Genomic DNA, 20508 nt, shown 5'->3' with positions numbered 1-20508 from the left:
AGCTACGTTAACTATTAACATACGTATTATTGGCTCAAATCGAACATGCCTATGTTAACAGTTAACATATATGTTTGCTGCAATGTTACTTTTCTCTCAGTGCGACACCTCGACTCCGAGGACAGCAAGAAAACTCAAAATGTATAGGAGCAAGGATATACGTATAGGAATACAAGCCGATCTATAAGATATACTATACTCACGTAAGGCAGAAGTTCCTGCGGAGCCATACCCGACACAATGATGAGGTAGCGAATGATCACTTTCAGATTGTTCGGCCAGCAGCCGCAGAGCGTTGCCCAAAGTTCCTCCGTCTCCTTCGGGTGCTCATCCGAAAACTGCGAAAAATTTGAGGGGGAGGATTGTTGATTGAATACAAAAAATTTGGCTGTTTTGTTTGATAGAGTCGTTGCCTGCAGGTGTAAATATCAACTTTTTATATGGACGAGCAGGTAAATATTCACCCTGGCACAGCCCGGAGCTTCGTTGTAAAAAAATAGAGTATTGAAAAGTTTTATAGTATTATAGTTGTTTTTTTACCCCTCAAATTTTCGTTTTGTAAATAAAAAAAAATGAAAATTTAAAAGGAAAATTAAATGAGATTACACAATTATTCCGAGCAATTAATAGCTCGAAGCGAAATTGCAAAATATGCTCACCTTGGCCGTTATGTAGAAAAGGTTGTTGAGGACCATCTCGGTGGCTTCGGCGCTGCCCCAACCCTCGCGTCGACCTGTGCCGGCTCCACTGCGCGCTGTCACATCGTTACCGTAGCACTGCAATCAATCAGAGTATTTGCGTCAAGTGCAAGCCGACTAAACGAAGGCAGAAGGAAAAGGAAGATAAAAAGCAGCTAACGTCCGAGTTTACAGCTGTTCCTGTACTCTTTTTGCGAGACTCATCAGAGAATAAGCTTATTATTACGAATTACAAGTGTAATAAAATGGTATACGATATAGTCGCGATCATAAGTCATTAAATCTTCATATTGTAGCAGCACTGTAAAGGACTACTTATGCCAACTGTACAGTAATGTACTATTAATTTAAGCTTTGGAAAGATGACACTCGTATATCGGGTGATTTTAATACAATCACCCGATATACAATAGAGTTTAAACAAGTTTATTCATTACGTTGAAGTGAGGTAATTTAAACATATATGGACAATGTTTATCATTGTTATATATTGTGTTTATTCGAGAAATGCGCATACACACTGCTATTAGTCAATCTATCAGTGTTTATAAAAGAGGTTATGATTTTTGTTAACATAATACGCCCTCAGGCATACCTTAAGTTTCCGCATTTTTTAATAAAAAATGTTAATATAAACATCGATCATTTTAACAACATAAGAACAAGCTGATATAACCACATAAAAGTAAGTAAGTATTTTACAAATTTGCTGGAAATGCAATATGCATTATTAGGATAAATTTCACGTGCTTTCCTCGAAACCGATATACAATTATCGCGCGTTCAAATTTCCAGACAATTACGTGCAACTAGCTCACCAACCCAAATTAACATTTGTATGTCTCTTCTTTATTACTCGCCAAATCAATATCGTTGATTTATCTATACCGCGAATATTAATTGTAAAATATACGAAGGATCGTTGTGGTGGGAAACTGTTGATCTCCGAGATAAACTTATTGCTCATAACTATTTGAATATAAAAATAATTCAACTTATCAAGCCATATCGAATTACCAATAATTATTTTTTAAATATAAGTTTAACAATATACTACGATTAAATTATTCAGGAAAAAATCTAAACCACAAAAATGAGCATACGTGTCTGATTAGAGCGTTGAAGGTTGCAGCATGTAGCTATATTAACTATTTTATTGCCGAGTATCTTGTAAGACTAATACAATATGGGACATGTAGGTGACTTTCACCAAAACTGTAGATCACGTGTTGTATGAAAGATTTTCGATACAATATAAATATTTGTACAATAAGATAACAGGGGGCGTAGCTCAGATGGTAGAGCGCTCGCTTAGCATGCGAGAGGTACCGGGATCGATACCCGGCGCCTCCAAATTTGCTTTTGCCATTGAGCGTTTTAAAATATTCGCGTTTTTTTAGAGAAATAATATTTTTTGAATTCAGATCACTTACCTATTGACCCAATAAAAATACTTATACTTATTTAGATCGTAGACTCCCCTAGTTGTACAATTTACTATTGCGTTCAATTGTTTCACGTAAGTATCCCATGCAGGTATATAGGTATCATAAGAACGAAAAAAAACTAAATTATAAATTATTTAAAAGAAATGCATGTTTCTAACAGGACTTTGATTAAGGAAACGTTGTTTCAGAAATACTTGAAAATCCAGAAAAAGTCACCATTCGTCATTAGAAATGATAATTTGAAAAAAATACTCAATGCATTTCATTTAATAGTATAAAAAATCAACCATTTATTATTTAATTGAGCATTAGTTTCGCTTTGGAAATGTCATTGCCTTAATAAAAAATTTGTTTCAGAAAGCTGAATAACAAATATTGCTGCTATAAATAAATCATTATCAACTTAATAACTGTCATTCAAGAAATCACGGTCGATAAAGAAGATCTCCATATGTCGATGACCAATACCTTTCATTTTCGAAAGTTCGTGGGTATACGAATGCGTTTTCTTGCAACGAACGTATGAGACTATAGAGCGTATTGAGCCATGCGCTCCGTGTGTCAAGCTTGCCTTTCACCCGAAAGTAGAGTACGCGTTGTCAGCGCGAAAATGCTATCATGCGTAAATATATAAATACAATAGGGGGCGTAGCTCAGATGGTAGAGCGCTCGCTTAGCATGCGAGAGGTACCGGGATCGATACCCGGCGCCTCCAATTTAATTTTTGGTAAATTTAATAAGAAATTGTTGAATTTTGTTATACACAGATTTTTGTATATAAAATGAGGTATCCACTGTAAATAATTGTATTTACAGCAAAAAAAGCTAAAATGCTAGCTTTATCTAATCTTTAGTTTTTCTAATATAACAATGCTCTTCTACTTCAATTAAGAATAATTCACCCGAATGTTATCCATTTACAAGGGATAAGATTCTAACAAACTTCACTAAAACAGACACGTGCGTCTGGCTATACTCGGCGAGTATCTATACTTAAATAGCTTCTACCCAATAGATCGCTTTTGCTAAACTTCTCTCATTCACTGAGACCAGTTTATTTCAAAGATATCGATTTTGAACCTTTATTATCTAAATGAAAATCTTCGTTAAAGCTCTCTACTAAAGATTTTAAACAGTTACAGAAGAGTAAGAGCATCAACTACTGTTCTATATTTTCTTTGATAGACTATTAAATTAATGTGAGCATTAAACCCTGAAATAGGCATACTTTGGTTGGAATTTTACGAGTTCTAAATCGATTGCAAGAATTCACTCATAACTCAAAACTTGAACGCTACACATCAAAAATATACTTAAGCATACAAAAATTGAAGATAAATTTGTATGCAATAAGAACACCACTAGCTTCCGATTAGTATGTACATACGAATACATTGTGCATTTATAAATTCGTAAAAATAAATTTTCCCGGACAAGTATTTTTTACGTTTGAAAAAAAAATTGAATGTACAGCAATTCCAATAATTGCTTGGCTTGTCCTACATCAGAATCCTCTCCAAAATAAAAAATGTCGCATACGTATACAATTGCATCGATTGCAACGTATTGCAGTAAATCTTACTTCTTTACATTGCTCTACCCGTCTCATTCCATATAAATTCTCGTTCTATATACACAAGCTTATATTAAAAAAGGGCTATTAATAATGCTAAGAGCTTTGCGATTTATTGCGTGACGTCCAATACGACTCTTAACTTAGATATAGTCAGGCAAGCTGCGTAACCCAGAACGACACCGCGCACTTCAATAGCAAATCACTTTTTCTGATTGAAAAATTTGTACTCAAAAAATCGCAATATTGTCAATAGAAGTAGTGGTGTGTATGTAGCACAGATGCGGTAAAGAAATCACTTGGTAATCGAACGACAATGAAAATCTATGGACTATTTGATTTATCAGCATTTCTAGTCGACTTTTTATCAAAAATCAAATTGAAATTGATAAAATAAGTTAATATTGCTATGAGATTTGCTAAGAAAACTTCTGCTGGAAAGATTCAAGAGAGAGATTTAAATAAGATTTATTACGCAGCTAATTTATACTAGATATTGCATACATAATATTCGAAAAGTTTTGCTGTCGGAGGTACGCCGGTTAGTTTTAACGAATTTCCAACAAATTTTCAATTTTTAAAATCTAATATCGAAATTACTTTTCATTTTAGCTCTTCTTTCAGTCAATCGATCGCAGCTATCGTTCGCAGAATAAAACAATTCTATCAAACGGATCAATTAACTTCAAACACTACTGATACCGCGTTATGAGACTGACAGTGTTGGCAACGTTTATGAACGAGTGCCAATTCTCTTTTTTTGTCAGCTAATCCTAGGAAACTAATTATTCCTCGGTAGCTTATTGGCATTTTAATTATCACGCGGGCGTGGAAAAAAGCTTTGAGCGTAGACAGGGTTGTAATTAAAACTTGCGGGCGGCTACCGCCTCGGCCTATGCTTCTATTGAGTGATACTGATGAATTATTTAAGGAGTTATAGGGCAAAATTTGAGGCTTTTCTCGTTAGTTGAAGTACGATGAGGGTATAATTTTTAGTAGGGCTATTTGAGAAATTTAAGCTGCGACGGAGGAAAATTTTAGTGCCAGGCAGCATTTTGGGTCAATAAAAGGAATAATATAACGCTACATATACCAAAAATTTATATGTTCGTTTGTATGTTTAGAATCATTCTAAAGCTAGAAGTAAAATTCAGTCAATGTAAGCAAAGTTCGGGATAAAAAAGACTTGAAAACTTTAAATTATTTGCTGAAAAAGTTGATAAAAGTATTTTTCATACTATAATGAAAATTTTAAAATAAAAAACGCAGCTGTAAAAAAATCCCTATCCGTTGATCACAGAATTCGAAGCATACTCACGTTTCTAGTAAAGTCCGCACCGCACACGCAACGTTTATTTCTGCGCGATACATGCAAATACCCTCGTCAAGGCGCATGCATCACGTATGTATGTATGTGTGTGCGTATGCGAGGCAAAGAATCTCGCATAAATCAGGCGCCCCTCGCAAAAAAGTCATTCGGCTTCGATTTCACGTAAAGCGACGTTATAAAATCTTATACGAGTCAGACGTAAAAATAAGACTGCTCTTACCTGATAGTAACTGAGAGGATTCGAGGGTGGTGGTACGTTCGGATCGACGAGCTCCATGTTGTGCAGCCAGGGCAGCAGGTACTGGAGCAGCAGCTGTCGGACCTCCCGACGAGCTGTCTGAAACCTATGGGTTATCTCTGAAATGCAGAAAGAAAAGGAAATCACGTATATAATTAGATCTCTTTAATATTATTGGATTTCGAAAAGTCTGCGATTTTTAAATTCACGGATTGGATCTTTTATTCATACACGTATGGATGAACGAAGTTGGATGCATAAACTTTTGCCACAAGAAGTTTTCAAAAAGGTTCTGTTCAAATACCGGAATCGAGTGAATTTTTTTCAGAGCGCTGCGACATCAATGGAAAATTAACTCTGAATAAAGCTGGCGTCCCTTTTTACTTTTCAATCGTCCATCATCACCTTGTGAGAGGAGCATTTTTAGCTTACGAATTCTATATTTTATTTCTCTCGGAATAATTCCAAATTAATCCCTATAAATGAAGAATCCACTTTTTTCGAAAATTACAATCGAGGCAATTAACTCCGCGTACTATACCCTGGTAGAAAATCACCCATTTAAAATGGCCGTAAAGGCAAAAACTGGCTAAGTAAAATGTGAAAAAACTGGACATTTTAAATTTCCTAAAAATAGCGATATCTTGGGAATTTTTTATGGCTGAGAATTATATTTCGTGAAAATATCAATAAATCAATTAATTTTTCGGATGTAAAATACAAAATTATTAATATTTAGGCGTAAGCTGAATAATTTGAATAATTCAAGCATATGCCGAAGCTCGTAGGGCTTGTGTGGAACAACGTCTGCGTGGCTCAGTCGGCTAAGATGCACGGCCGTACTTATTTGGCATCGTGCAACGCCAGCGTGCAGGGTGTGGGTTCAAGTCTCCGGTCAGACAGAATTTTTTCTGATGCAAACAATTATTCTATACTTTCCTTTAAACTAAAAACTCGAATCCAAGCCTGCTAGATACCATTTTCCAATTCTAACCTCAAACTGTAATAAACACGTGTAACCCAGCTGTGTTATACTCGACCAACTATAATGGGCAGTTTGTACTTAAGAACAAGGTAAGCAGATTGAATCCAAGAACTGCCCATTAAGTTGGAGAAAAAGCGTTACATTCTGCCTAAGAAATGGCAAAGAAAACTGCCTATGTCTTATATTTCATTCCAAGAACTGACCACTAAATGGGTTACCGATTCTACCAGGGTAGGTATTACCTTGTATAAATCTCATTACATATATATTAAATAGTATATTATGCAACGGGTACAGAAAGACTGCATTTTCAAAAAATGCAGTCTTTATGTACAAGTTACATACGATATTTTATACCACGAGAGCCGAAAATTCACATTAAAGTTGTGATTTTGAGGTTAGAGTGGTATAAAATTAATTAAAATCATATTTTCCAGCATATTTCTCTAACAACTGTAAGTGTTGCGCTTTTTCCAATTAATTTACAAAGTGCTGATTTCAAGAATTACACGGCACATTTTTTACGAGCAACGGCCTGAGTTGCTAGGTTATTGAGTGCATGTGCGAGAGCTAGAACAGCAAATGCAGCGGGAAGTATACAACTAGCTAGCTTGAAAAGAGTTGGCGCGATAAAAAGTATGACTATAGCTGAGAAAAGCTCAACATCGCCCGAACATGTACAGCGCAGGCAGACTTTTTCAAAGCGCTATACTTATTATCTGCGTTGCATACACTTTTGACGTAGATATGCAGAAACCGGTCTTATTAATGATCCTCTCTGCGCGTGACCTACACCAGTTTTCGGCTAAAAGTTTGACGGCCAACGAATCTCGAGCTTTTTCGCCTTGATATTTATTTTTGGGACGCCTATAATATCCTGCTTCTTTCCCATTTAATAGAACAGATCTTATACGAATAGTTGCGTTTCGCGAATTTTTAAGTAATTGCTGTTGTATAAATATTTCCCAAGATATTGACGACGAGCTTTAGAGCTGCGCTGCCTATTTAGCAGCTTAAAAGAACGCCTCATGTAGAATTTACGAGTGGGCTGGTGTAATATCGAATGGATCAGAGCCCTTTTTTACGACCTCGCGGGTTTTTTCTTGCGATAACAATGTTTTAATGAGTGTTGATGCGCAGACGCACCGTTCGCCCGGTTATATTGGCTTATTTTGCTTTTAGAGTCCATTAGACAGGGAAAGCTCGATAGTTCGTATACTGATCTCGTTAATAGATAATAAAGTGCCACTATGGGAGCAAATCCGTTAAGTTTTTAAAAGTTTATGTAGCCCAGCTGGCATATCAAGCTTAAAAAAATGTAGATTGCGTTTTTGTATTTTCACGCGTATGCGCATCATCATTAATATTGCACACATGCATAATAATAAAAATCAGGCAAAATTTCATTTTGAACATAACAAAACGTATATACCAGTACACGCGCTAATAAGCGCGAGCGCAACTACTCTTTCAAGTCCCATTTTTCTCAAGAAAAAGCTAGTCGTTGAAAAGTTCAAAGGCGCGCAACATTTCACGCGTTTCCATCTTTGGGTGCAGCTGCACTTTTTACAGTTCCATATGCGTCACAAAGCAGTTTCCGTGAATTACACTTCAGACGTGAGCTTACTCGCTCGCATCTCGATGAGCCATCTCTTCGTTGTTCGCGTATCCCTACGACATTAGACGTCCTCGTGTGCGAGTATCAGCTTTTATAACGTTTGAATTGTAGTTTGCAAAGGATTGAAATACTTAAATTCTTGGAAGTGATCAGGCCGCTTGTGTGCGCACTACGCAGCATTGTCTCGTTATGCCGTGCACGAGGAAGCGTGGGTGAGATGAGTCTATGCGGATGATGTAAAATGCGGGATTTGATGAGATATCGATTATTAGATTTTGGCGTGTTTTTTTTTAATTCGTAGTTATTAAAAGCTTTAGGAGAAATTTCGGTATTTTGAGTGTATCAAAAGCTATGCATTTTCCTCTTTTTTTTGTTCGATTATTCATAAATCGAACCGTGAATGTGAAACATTTTCTTTTACGCTCGGTATAAGTCGTAAAATACCAGCACGAAATTTAATAATATGGATCGAATATAGAGGATCCATCAAAATTTTCCATTCCACGCGCATATGCAGCGGGTATTGGACAAATAACTTCTTTTCCTCTATGTTTACTATAACTTTGCTTTTAGGTGACGTATGTGGCACACTCGACCCCATAAGCTTCGGCATAAAGTTCAGACTCGCGTTCAAGTTTTATGAGTTTGTTTTTATATTCGAAGGGCGTATAAATTTATATTATAAAACGCGGAGAGATTTGTTCAATTTCACAGAGTTACCAACGGTTTTCGATCAAAAATGCTCGCGTGTTATTAACGAGTTATTAATATTTATTCGCAAAATACACGTTGATTATTTTACACTGGAAACCTCATCAATAATTAATAGAAACATTTTCCGACCCAATTGTTTTGACATTTCATTATAAATTGCGTGATGAATTAATTTTTATAGCCACGTGAAAACGTGTAAATTTTACACATAAGATAAACTTTGACTTGAGAAGAAAGAGCACATCTCGTAGCAGGAAGCAAATACAATAACCAGTCTCATTCATCACAGTTTCCGCAAACATCTCTTTCACAAATCATCCTCAGTCCGCAACTTCGACTCGCATCAACATTTCCAAATCCGGGGAAGCAGGAAGTCAGGCGTCGACGTTTCCCCTTTCACTCACTCTCTCGCGTTTAATAAATGCTACAATAATGAACATATCTTCATTCGAGCGCGCTTAGGCGAATTTTCTGACGCGCGCACGTGTAGCGAAAATTGATAAAGACAGAAACCGCGAGAGCGCAGAAGAAACGAGGCCGCGAGACCATAATACTATGCGCTCGCGCGTAGTACACACCGCAGGCTGGACACCTAATAATAGGCAGTGCAGAGTGAACGAGAGCGCAGAGAGAAAAGCCGGGCTTGGAATCGGTGTCCCGAGTTATTAATGGACGCGACGATGATGTGAGCAAACAAGCGCGACGGAGGAAAGGGTTGGCCGTCCGAAAAAAGGATCGTGCGAGTGCGGCAGCGATGTGTATAAAGCTGCCAACCATATGACACATGTTCAAGTGGCTGCGGTTTGTAACAATTCAACGCTTGCGGCTGTCCGAGCGTGAAGGTAAATATTAAATCACATAGAGACTGCTGACTGTTGCTGATAATCAACAATGTTCACGATGCCTTTTCTCCTTTACGAGTTCTCAAGGAAAGATACGGCTGACTGCGATCGAATTCGAGATCAATTATGTTTTGAAAATCTGCGCGGAAATGTGGACGTAAATAATTTGTTTAACGGAGCAAAAGAAAAAAACCTTATGATCAAGCGAAGGAGCAGATTTGCACAGAGCTCAGTATGTCTTTTGCAGTATAAATAACAACCATTGCTATTGTTCGATATGACGCAGTCGGGTGTATATTCACGCTTCAAAATGCACAAGCTTCCAATCTAGAGCCCAGCATTCCATATCAAGCATAATTCAACAGTATCTGTACATCAATGGACATTTTAGTTGTTTCAAAAAAATTTTTTTCAATTGTAAATATCCAACGAAATTGATAAAAGCGAAGCCAGTGACAGCAAAGCCACTTAACGCAGAAAGCCATGCAGCGCTTCAAACCTGATGTGACTCGATTTTAGTCACACACGCACACACACACACACACACACACACATATATATATATATATATATATATATATATATATATATATATATATATAACGCAGGTACAGGCTATACACGGCGTTAGAGAAATAAAGCGAGGCTGTAAAAGCATAATGGAGTAGGCCAGACGCGTGCATTTTTCTGTTTGTCGCGTTTCCCATGAATACATACGAGCTGGACGTTCTGACATTAAAATTGACGTTGCGTATATACAATTCAAATTTTCCGATGAACGTACAGGCAAACGAAAGTGAAATAGCGGTATGGTAAACGCGATTCTATACATGCGTATACTTTACAAACCAAAGCATTTCTTTTCAAAGTTATTATACTTATATTTTTACAAAGCAATTCAAATTTTTCAAAAATGATGGTATAGCTTTGGAAAAAAATAATCTTAAGAAATCTCTTCTTTATCTCAGTTACAGCGGCAGACCTTTCGCAATAAAGAATTCTCAAAGGGAAAATGAAAGCAACCACCAGAAGAGCTCGAAAAAACGACGCTAAAAAAGCGCGCGCGAGGAAAAGTAATTAAGAGTGGAGCGGGCGAGCATTAGCCCTTCTATGAATTTATTGCGTGTGAACGATCAAAAGTCCTAGCGGTAGGAAAGAAGAAGCTGTGTACGAGGTGGCTTTATACGAGTCGTCTCGGGCACGAAAACTACCACGGATATAGGGAGAGTGTCTTGGTTATTCGCGTATTCTGCAGCAGGAGCTGTATTCAAAATTTATCGGCGAATTGCGGCTGTATTGGTGTCGTGAAAATTGATTTCGTCGCAGGGTTGACTGCTGATGATCGACAAATGCTTTTAGCTTTTTATAGAGCCCACGAAGCCGACGTAATGCCGCGGGATGTATTTTTTACTACCGTCCTTGTATGCAGCAACTTTTTAATTTAGCTTTAGAATATATATATATATATATATATATATATATATATATATATATATATATAGTGTTTGTTTTTCTTTTCTAGCTTCATGCTTTCGCTGTGCAGAAGTCAAGAAGCCATCAACCAGATATGATTAAAACCGCTTCATAAAGACACGGCAACTTCTCTCACTTCACAATGCTCTCGAGAGAACAATAACATCCCCAGGTACAATAAGAGAAAGTCATTAGGTCAGTGGCTTACCGCTGAACATAGGCATAGTGAGCTCGGGATGCAACTGGGCAAGTTGTCTTGACAAGTACTTCTGGTTTCGGCAGTAGCTCGCGCTTAGAAGGGCGTCGAGAGTCCCTGCGCGCTCTCTATCCTTTTCGCGCTCTACTCGCTGCTGCTGTTGACCGGTTGAAGATATGTTCGATTGGGAGATAGCTACCGCCACTGCCGACGAACTCGTTGTACTCGTGTTACTGGTTGTGGTGATGATTGTTGTTGTCGTCGATGTACCGCCGGCCGTTGTCGATGCTGGATCTTCTTGACCTGAAACAGAGGGAAGAAGATTCGAGGTTTAGTCGAGTGTAAACAAGACGTATTGAAGAATCTCTGTGTGAAGAGTTATTTATTATTTTGTTTGCATTTTACGTTAATAATGTGCAAAATATTTTGCAAGGGAGAATTGCGACCAGTTGGATTTTGCTAAACCAAGTTCAATGAATAGATGCGCAGGACGTACGTTACGAGCAAATCGTATAAGAACAATGGAGACGATAATGAGCTTTTGTCGTCTACGACAGTTAGCGCGATGAAGATAATTGACTACTTCAAATACTCATCAGCTCAATGTGCTATAAAATTTATTGATTGATTACGTAATTAATGAGGACATTCAATTAATTGATAGCGTATCCCATGTCAACATTTATTTAATCATTCTTTTTCTGTACAATCTCTGCCTCGTTCGCCGTTCAATTGATAACTAAAAGAGAAATAAATCATCCCGGTGATGAAAGTAAATAATAAAATAAAAAAAAATAAAAAAAGAAATAGGTTAATAATCCTGAAAATCTAACCAACTCTTTCCACCTCGTTTAAGTACGCAGCGAATCATTGTAACTGCAAAAAATAAGTACTAAAAAGCAACACTGATTCCCATCGGAGAGCGAAAAGTTACGGTCCTTTTCATTGCGACAATTAACTTTTCACGGCCCAACATTATCCCAGTATTTTCTACGCTACCGCCGGATTAACCCGGGAAACTGATTCCATTCGTAAACGTTTAATTATTGTGATTAAAATTCTTCATCGGACTCTTTGTCTCAATAAACCGCTTTTACGCCTGTCTGTCTTAATTTCGACTCTACGGATTGTTCCATATTAGAATAGTAACAACACGTGGTCGAGGCGAAGCAGAACGCGCGGATTATTTCTGGCATCCCAGATGTTGTGAATGGAAATATTTGACCAGTGAGTTACAGTACGCGTTCTCTAAAGCTGCACAGCGTTCGATGTTCACTGATGTGAGTTCACTTTCAGTCGTCGAGAGCTATCTCAAGCCTCGATTTCGTTCTTTTTACATAATCGTATATACGTTATTCAAATTATGTAAACGAAACTTGAACATGATTCTAATAATGTTTAGCAGTATTAGAGAGAAGTATACATATATATGTAGAAGGAGGTTAATTTGAGATTAGGTATATGCACATACAAATCGTTCAGATATGCGAATGTAAATCCACGAATGCACTTGCACACCGATGCATTGATTTGCAATTTTTCATATTTTCATTTATGACTGAGGAGTGATATTTCGTTTTCGAGTTTAGGAAATTTTCAAGCAATCCAAAAATTAAAAAATCGCAATGGGCAGACGCATCTTTATCCGAACCACCAGAGTCTACGAAATTAAACATCCTTTCAGCCAGGTGGGTCTTTTTATCATACCATATAAAGCTTGTTCAGTGACGCAGTAGTCGACTGGTGGGAGGCGAGCTTAAAACGAAGCCGTGACCGCTGGGAATTCCGTGTTTCGCGAGAAAATTTAAAATATTCAGAGCTCTCGCAAAGCGCGAAGTACGGATACGTGTCCAAAAAACAAAGGTTGGCATGTTTTCTGCAAGAATGCTTCGTACCAAGCGTTATACCAAAATTGTTGAAATTTTAGAAAGAGTGATAAGCGACACCTTCTTTTGATTCCGATGGATTAATTGAAGGAAGTATAGATGAAGTAGAGATCGAATAATTTTTATAAGCTTTCACTTTTGTTGTGCACTTCCTGATGACATGCGTACATTATTTAAAATTTATTTGCATCTTGTGAAATGATATAAATAGTACAAATGTTCTGCACAGCTTCATCTTGCGTAATATAACATTTTAATAAACGTTGGCGACAGTGACTCGAGCGTTCCTGTACCAAGTAATTTTATTTATTATCCCGCAAAATTATATTATAATATCTTTCCAGGCCGTAAATAATTTTTCTTTTCGCGCGATATGCACTGAGGCTTAAAGTTCGCGATGCGCATATAGTTATTAAAATAAACGGCGCCGTGCAAAAACGTGCGATTTAATTCATCAAAATATTGCGAGAAAAAGGCGGGCAGCGTATTACACGAATAGTGTGTGTCCAGCCAGTGTGATAAAATAGTTCGTTTTTATTCAAAACGATGATATCAATAATTTTACTCTCTGTGAATATTTCGTAAAGGTGATATTTAAAAAAGCCTGTCGTTTTATAATTTTAAAATCCACAGTCGATGATTGAAATTCAGGTATGCGAAAGAAACGTACACCGAGTTCTTCACCTAGGAAGTCTCGAGGTCTGCCTGCAGCTAGACATGGATCACTGTAGCTACCGGATGAGCGCAAAGCTAATAATGAAGAAAAGTTAATCAACGTTTTTTCAAGGAATATCGATAGCATAACTAACGTACAGGATCTCTGGAGTTTATTTAAGCAAAGTCGCTGCCGTGGGCTACTATGTTTAACAACGTAACATTAGTAAGAGATTGCTGTGGTATAAAGCTGCAGTGATTTAATTGCGTTTACCACGCATGTAACATTCACTTTCGTGTTCTACGATACTTAAACTTCCCTGAAATACTTCAAGAAAAGATCAAACGAAAATAAACGTATTATATAATAACGTGAAGTTCACTTAGTAAGATACGAAAATCGTTGTTGACTCAAATTAATTTCTACGGCTGCTGATGGGTGTGTGCTAAGACGCTGAGATGCACCTGGAGCTTAAAAGTGATAAGACTCGCCGTAATTGAAAGCTAAGTCGGACCTCTTATCTTAAAAGCACACAGCTTTTTGCTTGGACAGCAATCGCTGAAACCTCTATATTATATAGGTCTAATAGAAAAGTTTCAAGCACTATAAATCATTAAAGCAAATAATGTATGATCTTTATTTATGAAAACGGAAGTAATTACTAGCAATATCACCTGTCAATCTAAGAAAATCAAAAGCTTTTCATGCTTCCGATGCTTTTATTTGAAAAGAAAGCGATAGGTTCAAAAAAAAAATCACGTGGCATATCGAGCAAAATTTTTTTCGCGTTCCACCATGCGATCTTGTAATATTCCCTTTCGCTCCGCACTAACAAAGCCCTTCAAAAAAAAGCCAATTTGTTTTATCGCGCAATAGTTTTAAAGCACTCAATTCATCCACGATTTTTACGCGGCAGCTGTTCGAAACGTATAGAAAAATGAAAAACAAAGGATACTACAACAGCTGTACGCAAATGCATAGTTTATTAAAAAAAAAAAAAAAAAAAACTGGACTCAACAATCATGCCAGGATACTGGACTCTCAATCAAGCGCGTTCTCTCCGCACTCAAAAATAACGCAACGATAACGATCGATACGGCCGGCGAAATGCGGGAAGGAGGGCAAACGATCGTCCTTCCCCATTTAGAAGCCATCAATGCAAACGATCTAACGACCCCTTGACGCGGCGACTTTATACACGCGGGAGAAAAAGTACGACGCGTCTCTCTCTCTCTCTCTGTCTGTCTCTCTCTCTCTCTCTCTCTCTCTCTCTCTCTCTCTCTCTCTCTCTCTCTCGGACCCGCTTTTGCCGATTTTACGAGTCATAAGCGCGTCTGTACGGTCTCTCGTGCGCGCATGCCCCCTGGCTGATGGAGTCGGATTAGGACTCCTTTCTTTATCCCGATCGGCCGACTTCCCGCGGATATAGAATCTTTCTTCGTATAACGTCACGGCTATATGGGGGTAGTACTGCAGGACGTCAGAAATAACTCGGGCGCCGTCTGGGAGCCTTCTTTATCCGTCGTCTCCTACTACTATCCGGAGGAGTGAGAAAAATGTTCCGGCTGATTGCCGCTGCGACGAATGCTGGGGAATATCGAGCGACTTTCAGCTGGCGAGTCATCCGTTGAACGGTCTATCATCGTTATGTATACAGTCCTCGGGCCGATGCTGTTGCTATAACGAGTTATTATCGGATTCGACGTGCACTTGTCAGTATGGGTTTAGTGGTGCAATAATTTGAATGAATCGTAATTGGCGACCCCGGAGCTGCTGAAAATATTTAGCTCTGTATATTATGTGGCTTTATGTCAACATACTTCCCTGGTAGAAACGGAATCCTAGTAACTAGCAAGTTCTTAGGGTCTTAATTAACTGGTCTTAACTGACCAGTTCTTAGGATTTAACCTAGTTATTACCTAATAAATGGCCAGCTCTTAGGGTAATTTCTACCAGGGTTGTTACAAAAAGTAACGCTTTTTCTTAGATTGAGTATGCTTAATAGTAACTTCTCATAATAGTTAGGAAAAAACTGGAATCCAGTTACACGTGGGATATTGCAATTTGAGGTTAGATATGAAAAGCTCGGTATTAACACGCTTAGTGGGAGTTTCCGTTGAAGAAAGGTTTTGAATAACGATTTCCATGCAAAAAATCTCTCACGCCTTCCATGACGCGAAATTCGTATGACTTATTACTAAGTGAACTTCACATTATTATATAATACGTTTATTTTCGTTTGAACTTTTGTTGAAGTATTTCAGGGAAGTTTAAGTATCGTAGAACACGAAAGTGAATGTTACATGCGTGGTAAACGCAAGTAAATCACTGCAGCTTCCCTGGTAGAAATTCGAAAATTTAAAATGGGCTGTAAACTATGAAATGGCTATGAGAAATAGCCTAGTCATAACTTGTGATGAAACGCTTTTTCTCCCATTTCTTGAGCATTTGTTGGAATGAACATAACCTTAAATCTTTCGTACTGATATTATTCCTTGTGTCGTACACTAATTTCAAAGAGGCTTACGGATTTTAATCGATTTCCAAACGGTTTAAACAATTAACAGTCAATTAGAGTTATACAAGCACGACATAAGATATTCGTGATTTTCTTATTTTTTCACTTTTTTGACCCGACTTATTTTGCTTAGTACTATCGTAGCCATCAACTAGCTATCACCTGTGCTTTGCTTTAGACAATGAAATCTATTTTTACAAGCTTGAAAATTCCTTGTAATACGGTACGACTCTATTCTTACTCCAATAAATGCGTAAAAAATGTTTGAAAAAGCGTTTCATCGCTGGTCGAAAAATGGACCTATTTTTCGCCTATCTCTAGTAATACGTGGTATGTTGTAGCTTTAAACTGATATCGATTTCTACCAGGGGGAGAATGAAAGTTTTTGACGATTGTTGCTGCGCACCGAATGCCAAAAATAATCGAATACAGAGCTTCTAACCGAGAACTATTTCATTCACGCATCGTCGATTGTATACGAAACAAGGACATTAAAAAACCCTTTTGATGTTTAATGGTGAACTGTGCCTGCCATACCGATCGTAATTTCTGACTGAATTTGGAATTAATCATAATTTTACAAATCCCCACTAAACTCAAAAGGTGCATATATATATATATATATAAATAAATAAACAGAGAAACGTGGCCTCCTAGCCAATGCATACGTGCGGTTTCAGTATAATATAAATATATTTGATTGACGTTGTAATGCACAAGAGCTATATTCTGATCGAAAATGCGCACAAATATTTACAAGGGATTTATTAAAAACTGTTTATGAAATTTAAAGACTGTATCGACGATACGGCAAAAAATGCAAAGTTTAACATGATCGTCATACTATCCGATACTATCTTATCAACATTTGCTTATCCTGAATTTTTTAAACCATGTTAAAAATCTTAAGCTTTGATAACAATGAAAGCCCTCAGCAAAAAATGATGTTAACCATTGTTATATCAGATGGTATATTATTTTAGAACCAACACTTACGATAAAACAAAATATTTTATTATCATTGTTCATGATGTTACACGAAGAAATAGATGGATATCGCATATTTCTTGTGTTGTGTATCACCAGAGTGTTATGATGTATCGCATCATCGCAAGTTATAATAGTATCACGTCATTGAGCAGAAAATGAGGATCAATCAATTAATCTCTTACCCTCCTTCTTATACGTATCCCACTCAACCTCATTCTATTTATTTTTCTTTTTCAATGTTTTCTCTCTTCTCTACTGTTCGAACTTTTTATATCTCATATGCTCGTTCTAATGCGTTTTCAATTTTATTTTTTTTTACAACAAGCATTTACTTGTCTGACTGCATTACTTAATTCCCCAGTGATTTGGTATAGATTACAAATTAATTCATATTAATTTCATAATAGGAGCCAAATTCAAGACGTGAGAATTGAATGAAATGGCGCGCAGTAAATACTGCACCGGTTCGTGAGTAGCATAGAAAGTATGTTTTCTTTGAAATACAAAAATTAATCATGTAAATCTCATTATGGAAGAAATTCTTTTCTTTTCTTTCTAACAGTTGCAAGAATGCAACTTGCTCTCCTACTACTTTCGTTTTGCAACATTCAAAGAATGCTTGGGCTCAAACAAAAGTTGTATGTCATACACCGTGCTTCATTCTCTTCTCAGCTGAATATGTCCTTTTTGCTGCACATAAAACCAAGTGGACTACTCGGAAAGAAAAATATCTATGTTCAACAGTGTACAAATAATAAAAGGATGTACCCACGTATACAGCAAAGAAACAAGGCCAGAGATGAAGAAAAAATCAATCAATTATTGCTCAGTATCGCATTATTACAATAAAGCCACACGGCTGCATCTACTTTTATTCGTCCTCGAAGCGCTTTGTCTTTTTTTCGCCCTAACACCATCGGTTATCGCCTATAGAGGACAGAGAAGTCGATCGGTCGACAGAGACGAACGGCCGGCGGGAAACAGATAATCGAGCTTGTCCTCGAGCGCGTCTCCTATGAATCGATAAATAATAATACACGTTTCCTGCTATATAGCGCAGCCCAACGGTTTATCGCCGAAACGTGAGCATCGAGACCTCAGGATATATACACCGAGACGTACAATGCACGCGTGACGCGCGATACAGTTTATCGCACCGCAGAGGGAGATGTGAGAGATCAGAGGATGCAGATTGTCGCGCGTCTCAGAAATTCCCCGGAGGCGTTAGCCGTCTTGTACGAATGTCATCCCCTCTGCGTCGGGCATGCCAGCTCGTGTGCGTTAATTTACCAAGTTGTCGTTTAATTTGCCGCGTTTGATGTTGCGCGCGCGCACACGCCTGCGGGGGATGATACAGTTTTTGATGAAGCTATCAGGAGAGCGTTACGAATGTGATACGCCGCGTGACAAATTGATCTGGATCGTTAGTTTATGGGAATGGGGCTTGTTTTATCGTGGGAGAAAAAATTTCCACTTATTTACACGTACAATGAAGACAGTTGTTTGCAAACTTTTTTTTCATGCGAACTCGCGTAATAAGTTTTTTTGAAACAAGATATGCGTGACTAGATTTCCACGAGTTATTGGATTAACAAGAAAATGAAATGCGATGACGCTAGCTGCATAGCAATGACAAGTGTTTGTTTCTGATGTACCCGGCCGCAGCCCAATGACCTAGTGAGTAGTAAACAGCGTCAACAAAGCATTTATCAGCAGTTGTCAACTACCACTAAAATGTATCAAACGTTGTCAATATTGCTTAACTTTCAGAATCGCCCGAAGTATAAGTATGTAAACTTGAAGTTTAATTATCAACTTGTACAACAATACTTAACCAAAGATTTTGTAAACACGAGCTAGATAGTCTGAAAGTTGGTAAAATATAATTAAAGTCGATCTTGCCGCATAACAGCGCAAACATTTGAATATTCTCTATGTTAGTTTGACAATTCTTGCATCAGCTATGAGTTAATTAGAGTTTTCAAAGGCCCCAGCTGAATTTCACCGCGACAATCATTTAAATCTGAAGCCGTAGGTGAGAGCAAAGACTTGAGGCCTTCAAAGACTTCGGAAGAATTTTGCCTCTTGAATTATAATTGAAATGTCTACGACCAAGATTTTAATTAAGTAAAATAAGCTCATACTTTTAGTATGTAAATGGAACTACTTGTGGAATTTCATATACCCTTAATAATTCTTAGCCTCCCTCTAGGATTATGTGGCAGATATCGTACCGTTTTACCCACGCGTTACACTACACTATATAGCTGTACACATATTGGCAAATGTGGTATACATTTTATTTGTCACAAGCGCAGTAGTACACGTGAAAACATTTTATTTCCTTAAGATGCTTTTTTTCTACTTAGATATAAAGTAAGAACTCTAATAGTAAATACTACTAATACAAAGCAAATTTAATAAAAAATGCCTAATATACGACTAGCGTTTTTTAACATTTCCTGCGTCAGACTGCGAGTCCTTTTACGTACTATAAAAATTAATGTGGCTAACTCAAATAGTTTAATGCTACCCAGTAAAAAAGGGGGTTAAGATTAACGCATCCACGCATATAGAGGCGCTAGAAAAGTTCCCGTAGAAATCCGACGGAGGCAATCATTGTAACAATTTAGAAATGAGATCTTAATACAACAAATTATTTATGAATATCCATGTAGTTAGTACTCACATAATCGGAATGATTGTATAAAATCGAGACAGAAAATTTTGGTAACTTACCTGAAACAGAAAGAGAATCGACATTGAATATGGCAAAAAATACCGAGTTTATCATATACTAACACAATTCAAATTATTCAAAGTTAGCAAAGCACACAAATGTATCAAAACATCCCACACCAATGTACACAGCTATACAAAGTCAACTATGTTTTTCCACCTCTCCTGTCGTCCAGCCACGTCTGCTCGCTTAAAGTGCAAACACGTCGTATCCTTACCCCCAACGATTTATTCATGATCAACGATGTTTCTGCAAATGCGAGACACCATCGTTGCATCCCCAAGTGTTCCGGCAAACATTTACATACGTAGGTTTGATGCATCTCCCTCGCGCGCATATAAAAATTCGCATAAAAATCACCCGACAAATGGGCGATTGTTGCTGCTGCTGCTGATGCGACTCGTGTTATACATTTATCCTGCACACATTAGCGCAGAGAGACGAAAATAATGTTTTTCGGCTTTCTCGCAGCCACCTCGCCGCGAGTGCGCGTAATGTTTGCGTTGAACGTGGTTTTCCCCAGGAGAGCATATGGTCTCGCGCAATGGAGCCGAGGCGTGTGATCGAAAAATCAATTTCGCTGATATCGCCGCGAGCTGTTTAT

At 37.6% G+C, this 20508-nt stretch overlaps 1 protein-coding gene and 2 non-coding genes across 15 annotated transcripts in view; 2 read left to right on the top strand and 1 right to left on the bottom strand.

Moving 5' to 3' along the window:
* The window catches only part of LOC100122115 (protein furry), a 70156-nt gene that overhangs the window by 21014 nt on the left and 28634 nt on the right, over positions 1-20508 (bottom strand). For all 13 annotated transcript variants that reach the window (XR_004344523.1, XM_016988754.3, XM_016988757.3 and 10 more), the window contains 4 exons: positions 11128-11418; positions 5270-5406; positions 660-776; positions 204-338 (listed from right to left, as the gene is read on the bottom strand). Coding sequence is in view for 12 of the 13 variants with exons in the window: in XM_016988754.3 (XP_016844243.1) it covers positions 204-338; positions 660-776; positions 5270-5406; positions 11128-11418 (680 nt within the window). In the remaining variant the exon portion in view is untranslated. The remainder of the gene's footprint in view (positions 1-203; positions 339-659; positions 777-5269; positions 5407-11127; positions 11419-20508) is intronic.
* On the top strand, positions 1979-2051 carry TRNAA-AGC. Its single transcript has one exon. It is a non-coding gene; the product is annotated as a tRNA-Ala (tRNA).
* TRNAA-AGC lies at positions 2789-2861 on the top strand. The gene has a single exon. It is a non-coding gene; the product is annotated as a tRNA-Ala (tRNA).

The sequence above is a fragment of the Nasonia vitripennis genome, chromosome 1 (assembly GCF_009193385.2).
Source record: "Nasonia vitripennis strain AsymCx chromosome 1, Nvit_psr_1.1, whole genome shotgun sequence".
Taxonomy (NCBI): Eukaryota; Metazoa; Arthropoda; class Insecta; order Hymenoptera; family Pteromalidae; genus Nasonia; species Nasonia vitripennis.
This window is presented reverse-complemented; position numbering and strand designations above follow the sequence as displayed.